Source organism: Siniperca chuatsi, linkage group LG7, assembly GCF_020085105.1.
Source record: "Siniperca chuatsi isolate FFG_IHB_CAS linkage group LG7, ASM2008510v1, whole genome shotgun sequence".
NCBI classification, from domain to species: domain Eukaryota; kingdom Metazoa; phylum Chordata; class Actinopteri; order Centrarchiformes; family Sinipercidae; genus Siniperca; species Siniperca chuatsi.
Genome location: NC_058048.1, coordinates 943,440 through 957,256, shown reverse-complemented (window position 1 = coordinate 957,256; position 13,817 = coordinate 943,440). Strand labels below are relative to the sequence as shown.

Sequence of the window (13,817 nt, the reverse complement as noted above, 5' to 3'; positions counted from 1 at the left end):
AATACAAAATATCATCAGACCAGAACTCTTACTCCTTCACTTTCTTTACCGTATGTATTTCCCCAAATTCACATTTTTAATAAGAGTAGTTTGCTGTTACTGATATGCAAATCAGTACCTGCTCTCTGGCTCCCCTGCCGCTCTACATATGACACAGAGGAACACAAGACACGGAAATTATTTCCTCCTGAGAAATTTCTACTTTCAGAGGGCTCCTCTTGTTCTGATCACTGATCACAAGTTCAATAACCAATAAGAGTATAATAACCACAGATATTCACCTGTGCCCTTAGTTATTGAAGTTTCTTGATTTTATGAAAGCCTTTTACAGTTTAACCGAAAACATTCCTTGATCCAGACAACGGGTAACTTAGTGAGGGACTTTTAATTAACCATGATGCACTGTTTGATTGTTTTTCTTAGAAAATCAATGTCTTTTTTATATACACCACTGAAAATTTCATTATAAAATCTCTGCACTTTCCAGGTGTTTGACAAATGAAACCAATCACCATTCTGATGTATTATCATGGTGTATCAGGTCCAAACAGGAGTGCTTTGCTTTAGACCTGGTTAAGTAAGGTGTCTAATTGATTGGAAAACAGATTAAAATTTAAACCCATTAAGATTTTTTTAAACAAAAAAATCCTATAACTAGGGTTAAAATGTACAGAGCCCCAGAAGGATCACAGATAGAAAAAATATGTATATTGAGGCCACGTAATGTTATTGCTATTTTCAGCTTACATTCACAGAACACGTAACGTATGCGCAGCGGATGTGCTGCAGAAAGTCTCTTTTTACTGGCTACACCTGCACTGCACACATGTGGGGTAGGGTTGGCTGCTACATTACTTTATGGTGCGCTTTCGTTTTGGGGATTGTTTCTTCAGTTTTTGGACCCTACACCGTGCTGTTTTTGACAGAGTTTGTGTAATATGGGTGGGTAACATCTACTGTACTACAGTAGGCTATGTAAGAGATAAAGTTACTGAACCACTGCCTTTGCTATTTATGTGATTAAGTGATTCATTAGATTAAATGAGTCAGTTTTTTATTAAATCAACTTTCTTATATATAAATTGTTAATCCAGCCATGCCTCCATTTGTGTGCAGCAAGCAGTAGAGCCAGCAGTTCTGTGTTCAGTGAAAATGTTGTTCTTTAAAGGCTAAATGCCAACAAATATGGATTGAAGCAAAATCTTTAGTTAGATAAAAACATTTTGTGAATTTTGGAAATAATTACATAAAATAAATTATAACTTTTGGACTTTACAACGCTCCTCTCCATGCCAAAATGGTGACAGAAAGTTAAAACTGAAAACCAGTGACACTGAAAAAAAAAACTGACAGTGTAAAAATAAACTGAAAAGAATGACACAGAACAATGCCATTAAAAAAACATCAGAATGCATCAAAATTAAATTAAATTAAATTAAATCATTTTTAATGTCTGTGTTTTATTTTTCAGTGAAACTTTTTTCAGTGCCAATACAACTTTTTCCAGTACAAATGTTTCAATGCCAATGTTTCCTTTTTCAGTTCCATTTTTTTTTCAATGCCAAATTTTCTTTTCAATGCCAAATTCAAGTGTCACTGTCCTGACTCCATAGGTTAACACAGAAAAGTGGTTCGATGACATCATGACGAATAATAATAAGCCATGCTCTCAGAAGTACATGACTACTTATTACTAAGATTGACTGTCCCTTTGATGCTTTAGCTTTGATTGATCAATAAGGCCCCAATCAGACAGAGTGCAGTTTTTGCAGTGAGAGGCATCTTTTTTCAGTTGTTTTCCATAGGCAGTAAGCGTTTTGCATGTGCAGTTAGTTCCGTCATCTGACCCAACTAATTGTGTTCTGTCTGTCTGTCTCTGTCATTTCAGCACCACGGACAATGCCACAGTGCCATAATTGTTTGTCATTATAGTCAAAATGTGTACTTGCTTTGCTGTGGGGCTTAAAGTAAGGGAAATAAAAGAATGACAGAACAGATACCATTAAATATTACACCCTGGCTGCAGCCTTTTCCTCCCATCATTAAGGCTATGGAGCGAGATCTGTCTTTTTTGCATCGGCTGCTTAAGCCCCTTAAGCAGTTCTCTCTATATACACTTATCTCGTGGCCACGAGGTAATTAAAACGTGGGAACGAAGTAGTGTCTCATGGCCACAAGTTAATTAAAACGTGGGAACGAAGCCGTGTCTTGCAGCTATAATTGCCTGTTGCTCTTACCAGTGTGGAAACCATCAGCAGGTTCAATGACGAAGGGGAGTGAATGACCTCATGATAAGACTATAATTCTATTAACACAACAATGCAGGCAAGACTGGACCCCCTCAGTGGAAACTGAAGTGTTCAAAGAGTGACAGCTGTTAGCACAAGATCCTAAATATAAGCCATTGGCAGAGACAGTGACATAGACTTACAATGACAGTGAGGATGTGTTGGGCACAGGCTTCGTGGTCCAGCCTCTGAGCAGAGTAGATGGTGCCCAAGGTGGGGTGGATGCGGAACAGATGCATGCTACTGGGGTCTATGGAGCTCTGCAGAGAGTAGGTCAGCCGGTGATGCTCATCGCGGTCCAATGCCAGAACCTGGACCACCTCAGTGTCAGGTGGTGTGTCTTCAGAAATAGTGACATCATAAGTTGGTTGGGAGAAGATGGGAGCGTTGTCATTGTTGTCCATAACAGTGATGTGAACCTGAAACATTGACAAAGAGAAAGGGAGGGGAGGGATAAAAGAAGACATCCTTGAGTAAGTTATATTATCTGCTCTTGATGAGTAGTTTGTCAAGCAGAGTCGCTGACATTTTTCAGACTTTTTACGTTTGCAGTGAACATTTTGCAGATATGTTGAATATAAACATTTACCCCTCATGTTTATAACAAGCCCTAGTGTGTCTGAACGACTACGAATTTTTCTTAACCCAGCTGACTTCTTTTTAGTCATGTTGCCATGTTTCAAGAGCTCAGCAATTAACTTGGTGAGTACAATATTTTTATCACTGATAGGGAGAAAGCTACGAAAATAAGACCCAGGTTATAAAATACCAGAGTAAAATTTGATTGTTTGATTGTTGATTGTCTTAGTGAGAAAATTCTTTTTCTGCATTTGACACACTGTTACCATGAGTGGTTATTGTACTTTTTTGCAGGTTTCTTCCTCCATGTGTCCCTACAACAGATTTCCAAATTAGTTTTTGTTCTGCATTTTTGATAAATGAAGAAAATAAACTCTATAGCAAACTAAAGCTGATGAGGTGTGTGATTTATGTCACAGGCGTACACTAACCATTCCTTATTTTCTGCATGACTAAAAACTCCTATATTTAAAAAAAAAAGCATTGGAAATCTGCCAAAGGTCTCACAAAGTCATGTCTCAAAGGTGCTGATAGTTCTAGGGCTTTAGAACTTTTGCATCTGGGAGCTGTGGACAGCTGTACCCCTGGGTTGGGGACGGTTCTGAGATCAGCATCTTGGTAAATTGGCAGGACTATCCCTATGGGCATCAGTATGTTTCAAACAAAGGACTTGTCAGGTCGTCTAACAGCACGAGACCTTTCCGATGTCAACATTGGAGGGGGGGCTGCAATTAACAGTTTTTGTAACTTCAATCTGACAATCACGCCCACTATACACAGTGTTTGGTCAGGTGTACAGAGGTGTGAAAGTAGGCAGGGTTTGAAAATCTCTTGAGCTCTCTTTTCTCATTCATTCAGCTACTTCTTCTGTCACTTTTCTTGTGAACAGCCGCGTGCAACACCATAAATGCATTTGAGGAGAGACTGTCTGAAACTGTGCGCCATTATCTGCATTTGTTCAATTCATTGCGTTGACACTACAAAGACACACAAAGACTCTCCCTGATTTCTCTCCAAGAAATCAGGGAGAGTAGTGTGATGCAGCCAGGAGGAGGCTATAATGGCAAGCTTTTTGCACTGCCTTTGAGTCTGGCCATTTGGAACAGGTGATGATAATAATAATAACAATTATATACTTAGCACCTTTCATACAAGCATGCAGCTCAAAGTGCTTTACAACAAAGAAATTACATTCACTAAGTGCTTCTCATAAAATAGACAGAATGAACATAAAAACAGGGGTAGAATGCCATAATTAATGGAAAATATAATCCATGTGATAATAATAATAAAAATAAGATACAAATAAAGATGAAAATAGAATACATATACTGTATAACATAAGATGGAAAATAAAACCCACTGAATAATAATCATAAAAATAAAGTAAAAAATAGAATACATAGCAGCAGCCCTTTGTTGCATGTCACAAATATAGCATTTCAAAAGAAGTGCAGAAATGAATAAGTGCGAGTTTCCAGTCTGTATCAGGAAAGGCATATCTAGTGAAAGGCTAAAGTGAAGAGATAAGTTTTTAGCTTGCTTTTAAAAATATTGTGCGAGCTGGCTTCCCTGATATCTGTAGGTAGTGTGTTCCACAGCTTTGGGGCCTAACTGACAACGATTGCATCCCAGATTTTCTTTGGGGACCTCCAATAAACCAGCAGTAGATGATGGCAGTGTTACCCCTCAAATTAACAAAGGAGTTAGAAATGTAGCTTGGTCCTAGCCCATTAAGGGCTTTGTATATAAGGAGGAGGACCATAAAATCAATTCTAAATGTTACAAGAAGCCAGTGCAGAGCAACTAAAACTGGACTAATGTAAGCTCTCCTCCTGGTTCTGGTTAATAGCCGAGCTGCAGAGTTTTGAATGAGCTAAAGTCTCTCTGTGGTTATTTTTTGGGAGGCCAGTAAAAAGTGCATTACAAGTAATCAAGTCGGCTTCAAATTTATTTATGGTCGTATTTTAGCTATGTTTCTAAGGTGGAAAAATTATGTTTTCGTCGCCTTGTTAATGTGGGACTTCAATCTTAGATTTGAATGCAGGATAACACAAAAATTGGTAACCTCAGATTTAATCCAGGGAGTCAGTTTACCCAGATTATTAAACAGCATTTCTCTTTTTGTTTTAGGGCCAACTAGTAGGATTTCAGTTATGTCCTCATTTAAATTTAAGAAATTATCGCGTATCCATTTCTTTATTGCCAAAAAACTGGTAGTAATGGAGTTTATAGCTGCAGCATCATTTGGTTCAGCAGAGATGCATAATTGCGTGTCATCTGCATAACTATGGAAACATACATTGTGCTCTCTAATGATGTCACCAATTGGCAGCATGAATAATGAGAATAGTAATGGACCAAGGCAGCTCACTTGTGCAACCCCAAAACAGATGTCATGTTTTCTCAGACACATGATCGCCAAGACTGACGTGAAACTTTTCAAGATGACTGATTACTCTATCATAGTCAATCGTATTGAACGCTCTGCTTAGGTCTAAGAGGACAAGAACTGAGACCTTATTTTCATCATGTTTCAGTCTGAGGTTGCTGATTATTTTAGTAAGAGCAGTTTCAGTGCTGTGGTATTTTCCGGTTGAAACACTATCGAACACCCACTTAAAATGCTGTAGGTACAGGGTCAATACATGAGGTGGAGGAGTTACACTCTGTAACAGTCTTGCAAACCTCAGGGTTTTTTTTATTTTTTACAGGGTTTGCTTGCAATGCAAGTTCTTCACAATTTGATGCAGAGAACTGTGGACAAGTGGGGGCAATGTTGAGTAGGTGGTCAATAGTGGAGAATAATATTCTAGAATTTCCAGCATTTTCTGTAATAATCTTGTCAGACGTATTGCCTTATTACAGACAGTCACGGCTATTTTCTACAGTTGAAACCAGATATTTACATACACTTCAGAAAAAAACACAACAACTTTTTGTTCTTTACTGTCATACATTAAATCAGAGTAAACTTTTTCTGTTTTAGATCAATAAATATTAACAGTTTTTGCATTTGTTAAATGTCAGAATCGAGCGAGGGAGAACTTTATGTATTTTTCTGATCACTTTCATCAAAGTCAGAAGTATACATACACTAACTTTATTGTGTCTTTAAGCAAAAAGAAAACTCCAGATGATTCCATTCTGAGCTTAAGAAGCTTCTGATAGGTTAATTGATTCGATTTGAGTTCATTGGTGGCACACCTGTGGATACATATAAAGGCACACCTCAAACATAGAGCCTCTTTCTTTGACATCATAGGAAAAAAAGAGAAATCAACCAAGACATCAGGAAAAGAATTGTGGACCTCCACAAGTGTGGCTCATCCTTAAGTGCAATTTCCACATGCCTGAAGGTCCCACGTTCATCTGTTCAGACAATAATAGGCAAGTATAAAAAACATGGAAATGTACAACCATTATACCGCTCAGGAAGGAGATGGATTCTGAGTCCCAGAGAGGAGCGTTTTTTGGTGCGAAATGCGCAAATCAACCCCAGGACAACAGCAAAAGACCTTGTGAAGATGCTGGCTGAAACTGGTAAGACAGTGTCATTCTCCACAGTAAAACAAGTCCTGTACCACCATGAGCTGAAAGGTTACTCTGGGAGGAGAAAGCCATTACTTCAAAACCACCATAAAAAAGCCAGACTACAGTTTGCAACTGCATGTGGGGACAAAAATCTTAATTTCTGGAGACATGTTCTGTGGTCTGACAAAACAAAAAATGAACTGTTTGGCCGTAATGATTAACGGTTTATTTGGAGGAAAAAGGGCAAAGCTTTGAAGCCTCAAAACCTCCCAACTGTGAAGTATGGGGGTGATAGTATAATGTTGTGGGGCTGCTTTGCTGCACAAGGGACTGGTGCTCTTCACAAAATAGATGGCATCATGAAAAAAGAAAATTATGTGGATATATTGAAGCAACATCTGAAGACATCAGCCAGGAAGTTAAAGCTTGGGTGCAAATGGGTCTTCCAAATGGACAATGACCCCAAGCATACCTCCAAATTAGTTACAAAGTGGCTTAAGGACAACAAAGTCAAGGTATCGGAGTGGCCATCACAAAGCTCTGATCTCAATCCCATAGAAAATTTGTGGGCGGCACTGAAAAGGCGAGTGCGAGCAAGATAGAGTGGGCCAAAATTCCAGCAAACTATTGTAGAAAGCTTGTGGAAGGATACCTAAAACGTTTGGCCCAAGTGAAAAAGTTTCGGGGCAATTCTACCAAATACTAAGGAAGTGTATGTATACTTCTGACTTTGATGAAAGTGATAAAAAAATACATAAAAATTCTCCCTCGCTCGATTCTGACATTTAACAAATGCAAAAAATGTTAATATTTATTGATCTAAAACAGAAAAAGTTTACTCTGATTTAATGATGACAGTAAAGAAAAAAAAGTTTTTGTGTTTTCTTAAGTGTATGTAAATATCTGGTTTCAACTATATGTATATATTCCAGCAGACTGTGAGCCTAGTTTTCCTCGACAGATTCTCTTAATCTCATTAACACAGTTATTGTTTAACCATGGGGAGATTCTGTAAATCGACCTCTCTAGTGGAGCAGCAGTATTTAAAGCAGATGACAAGGTGTTGAAATTTTCACCCATGTCATTTAAAGCGCAGTCAGCTGTATGGCTCAAATGACCTCATAATATTAGAGAACTTTGCTTCAGCCTCGCTATCTTGGAATCTCTTTTGAACCAGAAATTCCCTTTTAGTCTTTGGTAAGATTAGGTTGGCATCAAAAAACACACAGTGATGGTCAGAAATAGGTATTTCAAATCCTGAAACATTGTCAATGTTTAACCCTGTTGTTATTACCCGCAGAATTCCCGCAGAAACAGCGATCAATATCTTGGCGGCCGATATAATGTAATGATGAGTACTGACTGTTCTGCTTTGAGCTCAACAGCTAGCGATTCAAATAATGTAAATTCACCCAGGTCAATGTCATTACACACAAACTGTGTCGAGAAAATGGCTTCGCAGCCTTCCCTCCTCCTTTCCTGTTTTGTCTGACTGACTGATAAAAATTATAGTTTGGAGGACAAGCCTCTATCAGTGTTGCTACACCAGTAGTGTTGTTTAGCTAGGTTTCAACTAAAAACATTAAATGCAAATTCCTTTCAATTATCAGATCATTGATGAAGAAGGATTTGTTAGCCAATGATCTGATATTAAAAAGAGCTAAATTCAGCTGTGGGGATTCTGTGACGGGTAGACAGGCTGGTAGAAATCCGGAAGGAGACAGGAGCCGTGATCACCGGCACAGGATATTCACAGTCACAGGAGACAATCTGGCGCTGGTGGTGTGGGAGAGTATTTAAGCTGTGGAGACTGATGGTTGATTGAAGACAGGTGTGTCAGTGATCAGCAGCAGGCGGGAAACCACGGAACCAGACCAGAAGACAAACACACACACACCCACTCAGACATGGGCAGATGACTAAATTTAGCCCTGCAGCTACGTGGACACAGAAAGTACAATTTGAGCAGTATTTACCATATAACCTGCAAAGAGTTTCCTCTTGGGGATCAATAAAGTATTTCTGATTCTGATTCTGATTCTGAAGTCTTTGCCATTGTACTGATTACACCCCTGCCAAAATATACAAACTGAACTGAAAGATTACAAAGTACAAAATAGCAGCAGGAGCAGGAGTAGGACTTAGTGGGGGAGGAAAGTGGCAATGTGCAGTACACACACATCCAGAAAAAGGAGCCTGAGATTTGTACTGATTTCTATCCAGAGAAAACATAAAGAGAAGTGGAGGGAAACGGAGACAGGAGTTGAGTGCTGCTAGGCGAAGAGTCTAAATTTAAACCCTGCTGCAGCAGTCAGCCTTCTGTTGCTCAACTATGGAGACATTCCCTGGCGGCATTACGCCATGCTGACTCTCCATCTGGGAGCCTTCCTCCCATCTTACAGGTGTGTGTGTGTGCGTGTGCCTGTATTTGTATGTGTGTGTGAATACAGAGTATGTATTTGACACTGTGAAAAAAACATTAAAACCAATATGTGAAGAAGATGTATCTAAATCCTCTGTTCAGACAGGATGAAAGGCAAAATTACAAAAAGCAGGCAACTTTATAACCTGAGAAACCAGTTGAAATCCTATCTTTGTGAAGATTTTAAATAAGTCTTGACACCGTCACAGAGGTGTGGATTAAACTTGGTGAAAACGTGGTTATTTTGGAGGTTGCACTTAACACCACCACAGAATATGGCCTCAACAATGACAACAGAGTTACATTAACACCTCTCTGACACAGAGTACATTATAGGCTTTATAAGATTTTTGTTTATTACAACTGCGGTCTTAGCCAAAGTTATTTGAAGAGATTATTATGCAAACTGTCTGTTGTAAACATCCATCACGTTTTACAGACCCACTTCCTGATTCAACTTTGACCTACTTACTTACATTGTTATGCAGACACAGTTTTCCTGTTCAATGAGGGATTCTTAGCAACATGTGTGCTATCTCCCAATGAAGTGGTTTAGATTTGTTCCAACCTGTCTGATCATCTGACTGGTTGTGTTTCTCAACCCTTCTGACTTTGTTTTATCAATGCCACCATGTTCCTATATCTCAGCAATGTTAGTACAATGTTGTTATTACCCATGGGATGGCCAATCCTTTAGAAACATCATCCACTACAAAGAACTTGTTCCAGTAAAAATGATCTTCAAATTTTAAGTAAAAAAAGTTACATTTGGAAGGTGTGTTTCTAAAGGGCCTTTTTGCCTGAAATAGGCCTATTAGGCAGCATATCAAAATCAAAGTCATATTGTCATTTTGTAAAATTAGGTTAGAAAGTTTAGAAAAAGTTTGGTGCAGTTTGTTGGGGGAGCTCTGACTGCGGAGCCTATGGAGTTAAAAAGGTAGATAGTTTGCTGGAAGTTGAGATATTATTAGAATTATTGCAAGGATTGCAAATGTGAAACTCTTACAAATACTGTGACAGCATAGCTACAGGAACATATATTGCATTGTTGTGCCCATACAACATTGTCAATCACATCTTGACACCTCAGACGATAAATTATAACTTAACTACCGCTTAAAATAAGCTGACTTTTTGGATTCACACAGGACACAAACAGCAGTCTCCTGGGAAAAAGTCCTATGTTTGACCCATCCCGGTCTCCTTCGTATGCTGCGGTAAGCGTATTGTCTCATTCCGGTTGCCAGTGCTTGTGTGTTACTGGTAGCGTGTTTTTGCTGCTCTAGCTCATCCTAGTTAATTTTATTAGTTAACTTCATGACAGCGTCTAATTATCTGCTACGTACACTGGTTCTGCTTAAGCACTCAAAGCTCTCTCCTTCTTTCAGGGACTTTCTTGCTAATCCCACAGTTTACATGCTATTCAGTTTTGCCAGCTACCATTCTTTAGCTTAGCAGCTAGCAATGGCTTCTCTCTCTCTCCCTTTCCCTCTCCTGCTCTCTCTTCAGAATCAGAATCAGAAATGCTTTATTGATCCCCGAAGGGAAACTCTTTACTCTTACTCGGTATGTCAAATGCTTAGCTCTTCCTCTGCCTCCTTTACTAGTAATGGTACATGTAATAAATGTAGTTTATTTGTAGCGTTGAAGGCGAGGCTTAGTGAAATGGTAATGCGGATCCACACCATGGGAACTCAATTGTTAGCTGCTGTAGTTAGCCATCCCACAGTAGCCAGTGCGACCATAGTCAAATGCATTCCTGGGGCCAGAGCGGGCAATGTTGAATCCTATTTAAAACTACTGGCTAAGGATAAGCGTAAATACAGTTAGATTGTTATTCACATCTGCGGTAACGACTTCCAATTACGCCAATCAGAGGTCACTAAAATTAAAGCTGACCCCCCTGCCTACGTCCTGTTGAGGCTTCCGGTTGTGTTGCTGGGGAGCCAGGTGGGGGATCCTGTTGCTGTCATGGTACAGCTGTACCACTCCTAGTGTCTCTGTTGTCTGTTTGTCCACTGTTGGTTCCCCTCCTGTGTTTGTCTGTGTATGTGTGTGCTGGCGGGGCGTGGCCTCCGGTGAACCTCCACTCAGAATCTGACACACCTGCTACTCATCTGCTGCTACCCACCGTTCTCCATCCACCAATCAAGACCATGCAGTACATCTACCCAGCTCTTCTCACCAGTCTTCGCCAGATCGTCAGTTTATTGATCTAATCACTGGCTCTTCAGAAACTTCTCACCACGGGTTCACCTCTGCTCCACTTCAGCCTGCTGTCCTCGCTTCGCCTGCCTGATCTCACTAGCTACACTCCAGCCAGCCGTCCTCGCCTAGTCTCCCAGTGCTCAGACTGTTTGCCTCAGCCTGGGAATCATCCTTGCTTCATGGAGCTTCTCTCCGCACACCTGGTTACTCTTTCAACTTGTTCGTACAATAAATCAAAGACTAACCACTTTAACTCTCTGTTTTCGAGTCGTGCTTTTGGGTCCAGAATCTCTGTGTATCATAACAGTTGCTGGCTTCTCCGGTGGCCCGGTCTGGCCTCACTCCCCATTGCTGTATAAATGTAATTATTATAATGGTTATTAAATTGTACTGTATATAGTGATTATTATAATATTATTGTTGGGATTCCACAGATGAATTCATCCATTTGGGTGATTGTTAACTGAACTTTTGTTAGGAGACTGCATTCTCTTTTGTCCCACAATCTTGAGAGCCTGTGAACACAGCATTGGCCAGTCTGACCTGTGACCCAGATGTCACCAAGTCAATAAAAAAGGTCAGCGATCATTTGTCCTGTCTCTTTCTCCTGGAATCCTTCGCAGTGGAGGATTCCAGGATTCGTGGCTGTATCCCTCTCAGTGTGGCATGCTCAACAGCAGACCCACCTGAACGCTCTCCTCCTGGCTTCGCTGTGTAACCTGCTCCGAGCAGAAATACGCAGCAGAACCGAAGTCTCCTGATCTACCGCAGCGCTTCGAAGGCCTGTCAGATCTCTGCAATAAAGTTTAGCGCCAACGGCTATTGCACAAAGCCTGCTAGCTAACTTTAAGAAGGAAACAAAGCAAGTTAACGGCAAGCTGTTAACTCTGTAAGGACAACCAAAGGCGGAGCGACTGACTTCCTCTGATTTCTATAGCAAAAGACGCTTCCACAGCGGAACCACAATTCTTCCCAGCTTGGCTCGTCTACAGCAGATTAACCACCAGTTAACAGCAGCACATAAGCTCTCTTTCCCTCCCACGGTTAGGTAACATAACAACTGGGTATAGCATAGAGTAATAGTGTATATAGTTAAGCAAAGGACTGTTTAACTTTTGTACATGTGATGTTACTGAGGTTTTGTTGTTGTGACGTGTTTATCTGTTTGGTTAATTTGGTAGCCACACGCTATGTTGATGTTAGTTTATGTTATGCTCCACACAGACAGAGTCTTTGCATGCTAACTAACTCCTTTTAACTTGGCACCGTTCTCCTAAACAGATCATACACATACACCTCTAGTTTTGCCCTTAAACACAACCACACCCGGCGAAGAGTAACTTTAAAGCTCCCGCTTCACATGTTCCTTTGTTTTTGACCACGTGGGTTCATGCTTGTGCATGTGAGACATATGGAGGCAGAACAAAGAAACATACACACATTCTTTTTGGCGTGCACCCAGACCTGCGCACACACATACCCTGTGTTCTGTAGTTTAATATTTAGAGTTAAACATCAAATCGTGTTTCTGCTTTGTTTATCTCTTAAATAAATGTGATTGTGTATAATTATGCTGGCTTCTTTAATGTTGCACAAGAGTGAGTAATTTGCCAGCCTCTTCTATGTTGAACTCCAAATCCTTCAACCTACTAGCAATCAATGGTAATTTGGTTATAGTTGTTAATTTAATTATTAAAGTTCCAAACTGATAGTTTAGTGTATTTTATGAGACACAATCGATTAATTAATTTCTCTTCTTTAAGAAGAGTGGTGCCCCCGAGGACTTTATTCATTAAAGTTATATATAATTATTTTTGATAATTCTGATAGCCTTAATTAATTGATCCCACCTACACACTTCCCCTTTAAACATTGTAAATCCCAACCTTATATTATCATATTATTTTATATTATATTATTATTATAATGATATTGTCGTTACATCATAATTTATTATCACTACAACATTAACACTATGTCCCTCTTCTTTTTCTCTGCCATACATGCCTTACTCTACACACTTAACCTGTCCAGGATCATTAAACACGGATACACTGCCTCTCATACAGACATACACACACACACACACACATTACCAACACATGCCCAATTTGATTTACCTAATCTCTACTCCCTCTTATCATATCTTCACATTCATCATTGTAGCTACTTTATTATTCTCTGTATGTCTGTCCATTATGTCTATTATATTTATGTCACTTTTTTTGTCACACTCTATTTTTACCAATTAAAAAAATATCTCTGTCATCTAAAGCTGTACTAGTGAATGATTTTTATATCAGATTATTCAATTCAATTCAATTTTATTTATATAGTACCAATTCATAACAGAAGTTATCTCATTGCACTTTTCCTATAGAGAAGGTCTAGACTGTAAACAAATCCCACCATGAGCAAGCATTTGGCCACAGTGGCAAGGAAAAACTTCCTTTAAAAGGCAAAAACCTTGGACAGAACCAGACTCAATATTGATTTATTTTGTCTTACTGAAACCTGGTTGGGTCATGAAGAATATGTTAGCCTAAATGAATCCACTTCACCCAGTCATATTAATACTCAAATTCCTCGAGGCACTGGCTGAGGAGGTGGAGTTGCAGCCATCTTCAATTCAAGCATATTAATCAACCCTAAATCTAAAGTTAATTATAACTCATTCGAGATCCTTGTTCTTAGTCTTTCACACCCAACCTGGAAAATACTACAGCCAATTCTATTTGTTATAGTGTATGTCCTGGAGTTTTTTTTTATCAAGTTTAGTCCTTAAA

The 13,817-nt window shown here is 39.4% G+C and overlaps 1 protein-coding gene across 15 annotated transcripts in view; it reads right to left on the bottom strand.

The window, feature by feature from the left end:
* Window positions 1-13,817, bottom strand: part of fat3a (FAT atypical cadherin 3a) — a 284,665-nt gene that overhangs the window by 95,549 nt on the left and 175,299 nt on the right. For 14 of the 15 annotated variants that reach the window (XR_006378550.1, XR_006378549.1, XR_006378548.1 and 11 more), the window contains one exon: window positions 2,432-2,707. Coding sequence is in view for 11 of the 15 variants with exons in the window: in XM_044202273.1 (XP_044058208.1) it covers window positions 2,432-2,707 (276 nt within the window). In the remaining 4 variants the exon portion in view is untranslated. Of the gene's footprint in view, window positions 1-2,431; window positions 2,708-13,817 lie in introns of those variants that run through there. The other variant, XM_044202274.1, reaches the window with a different exon arrangement.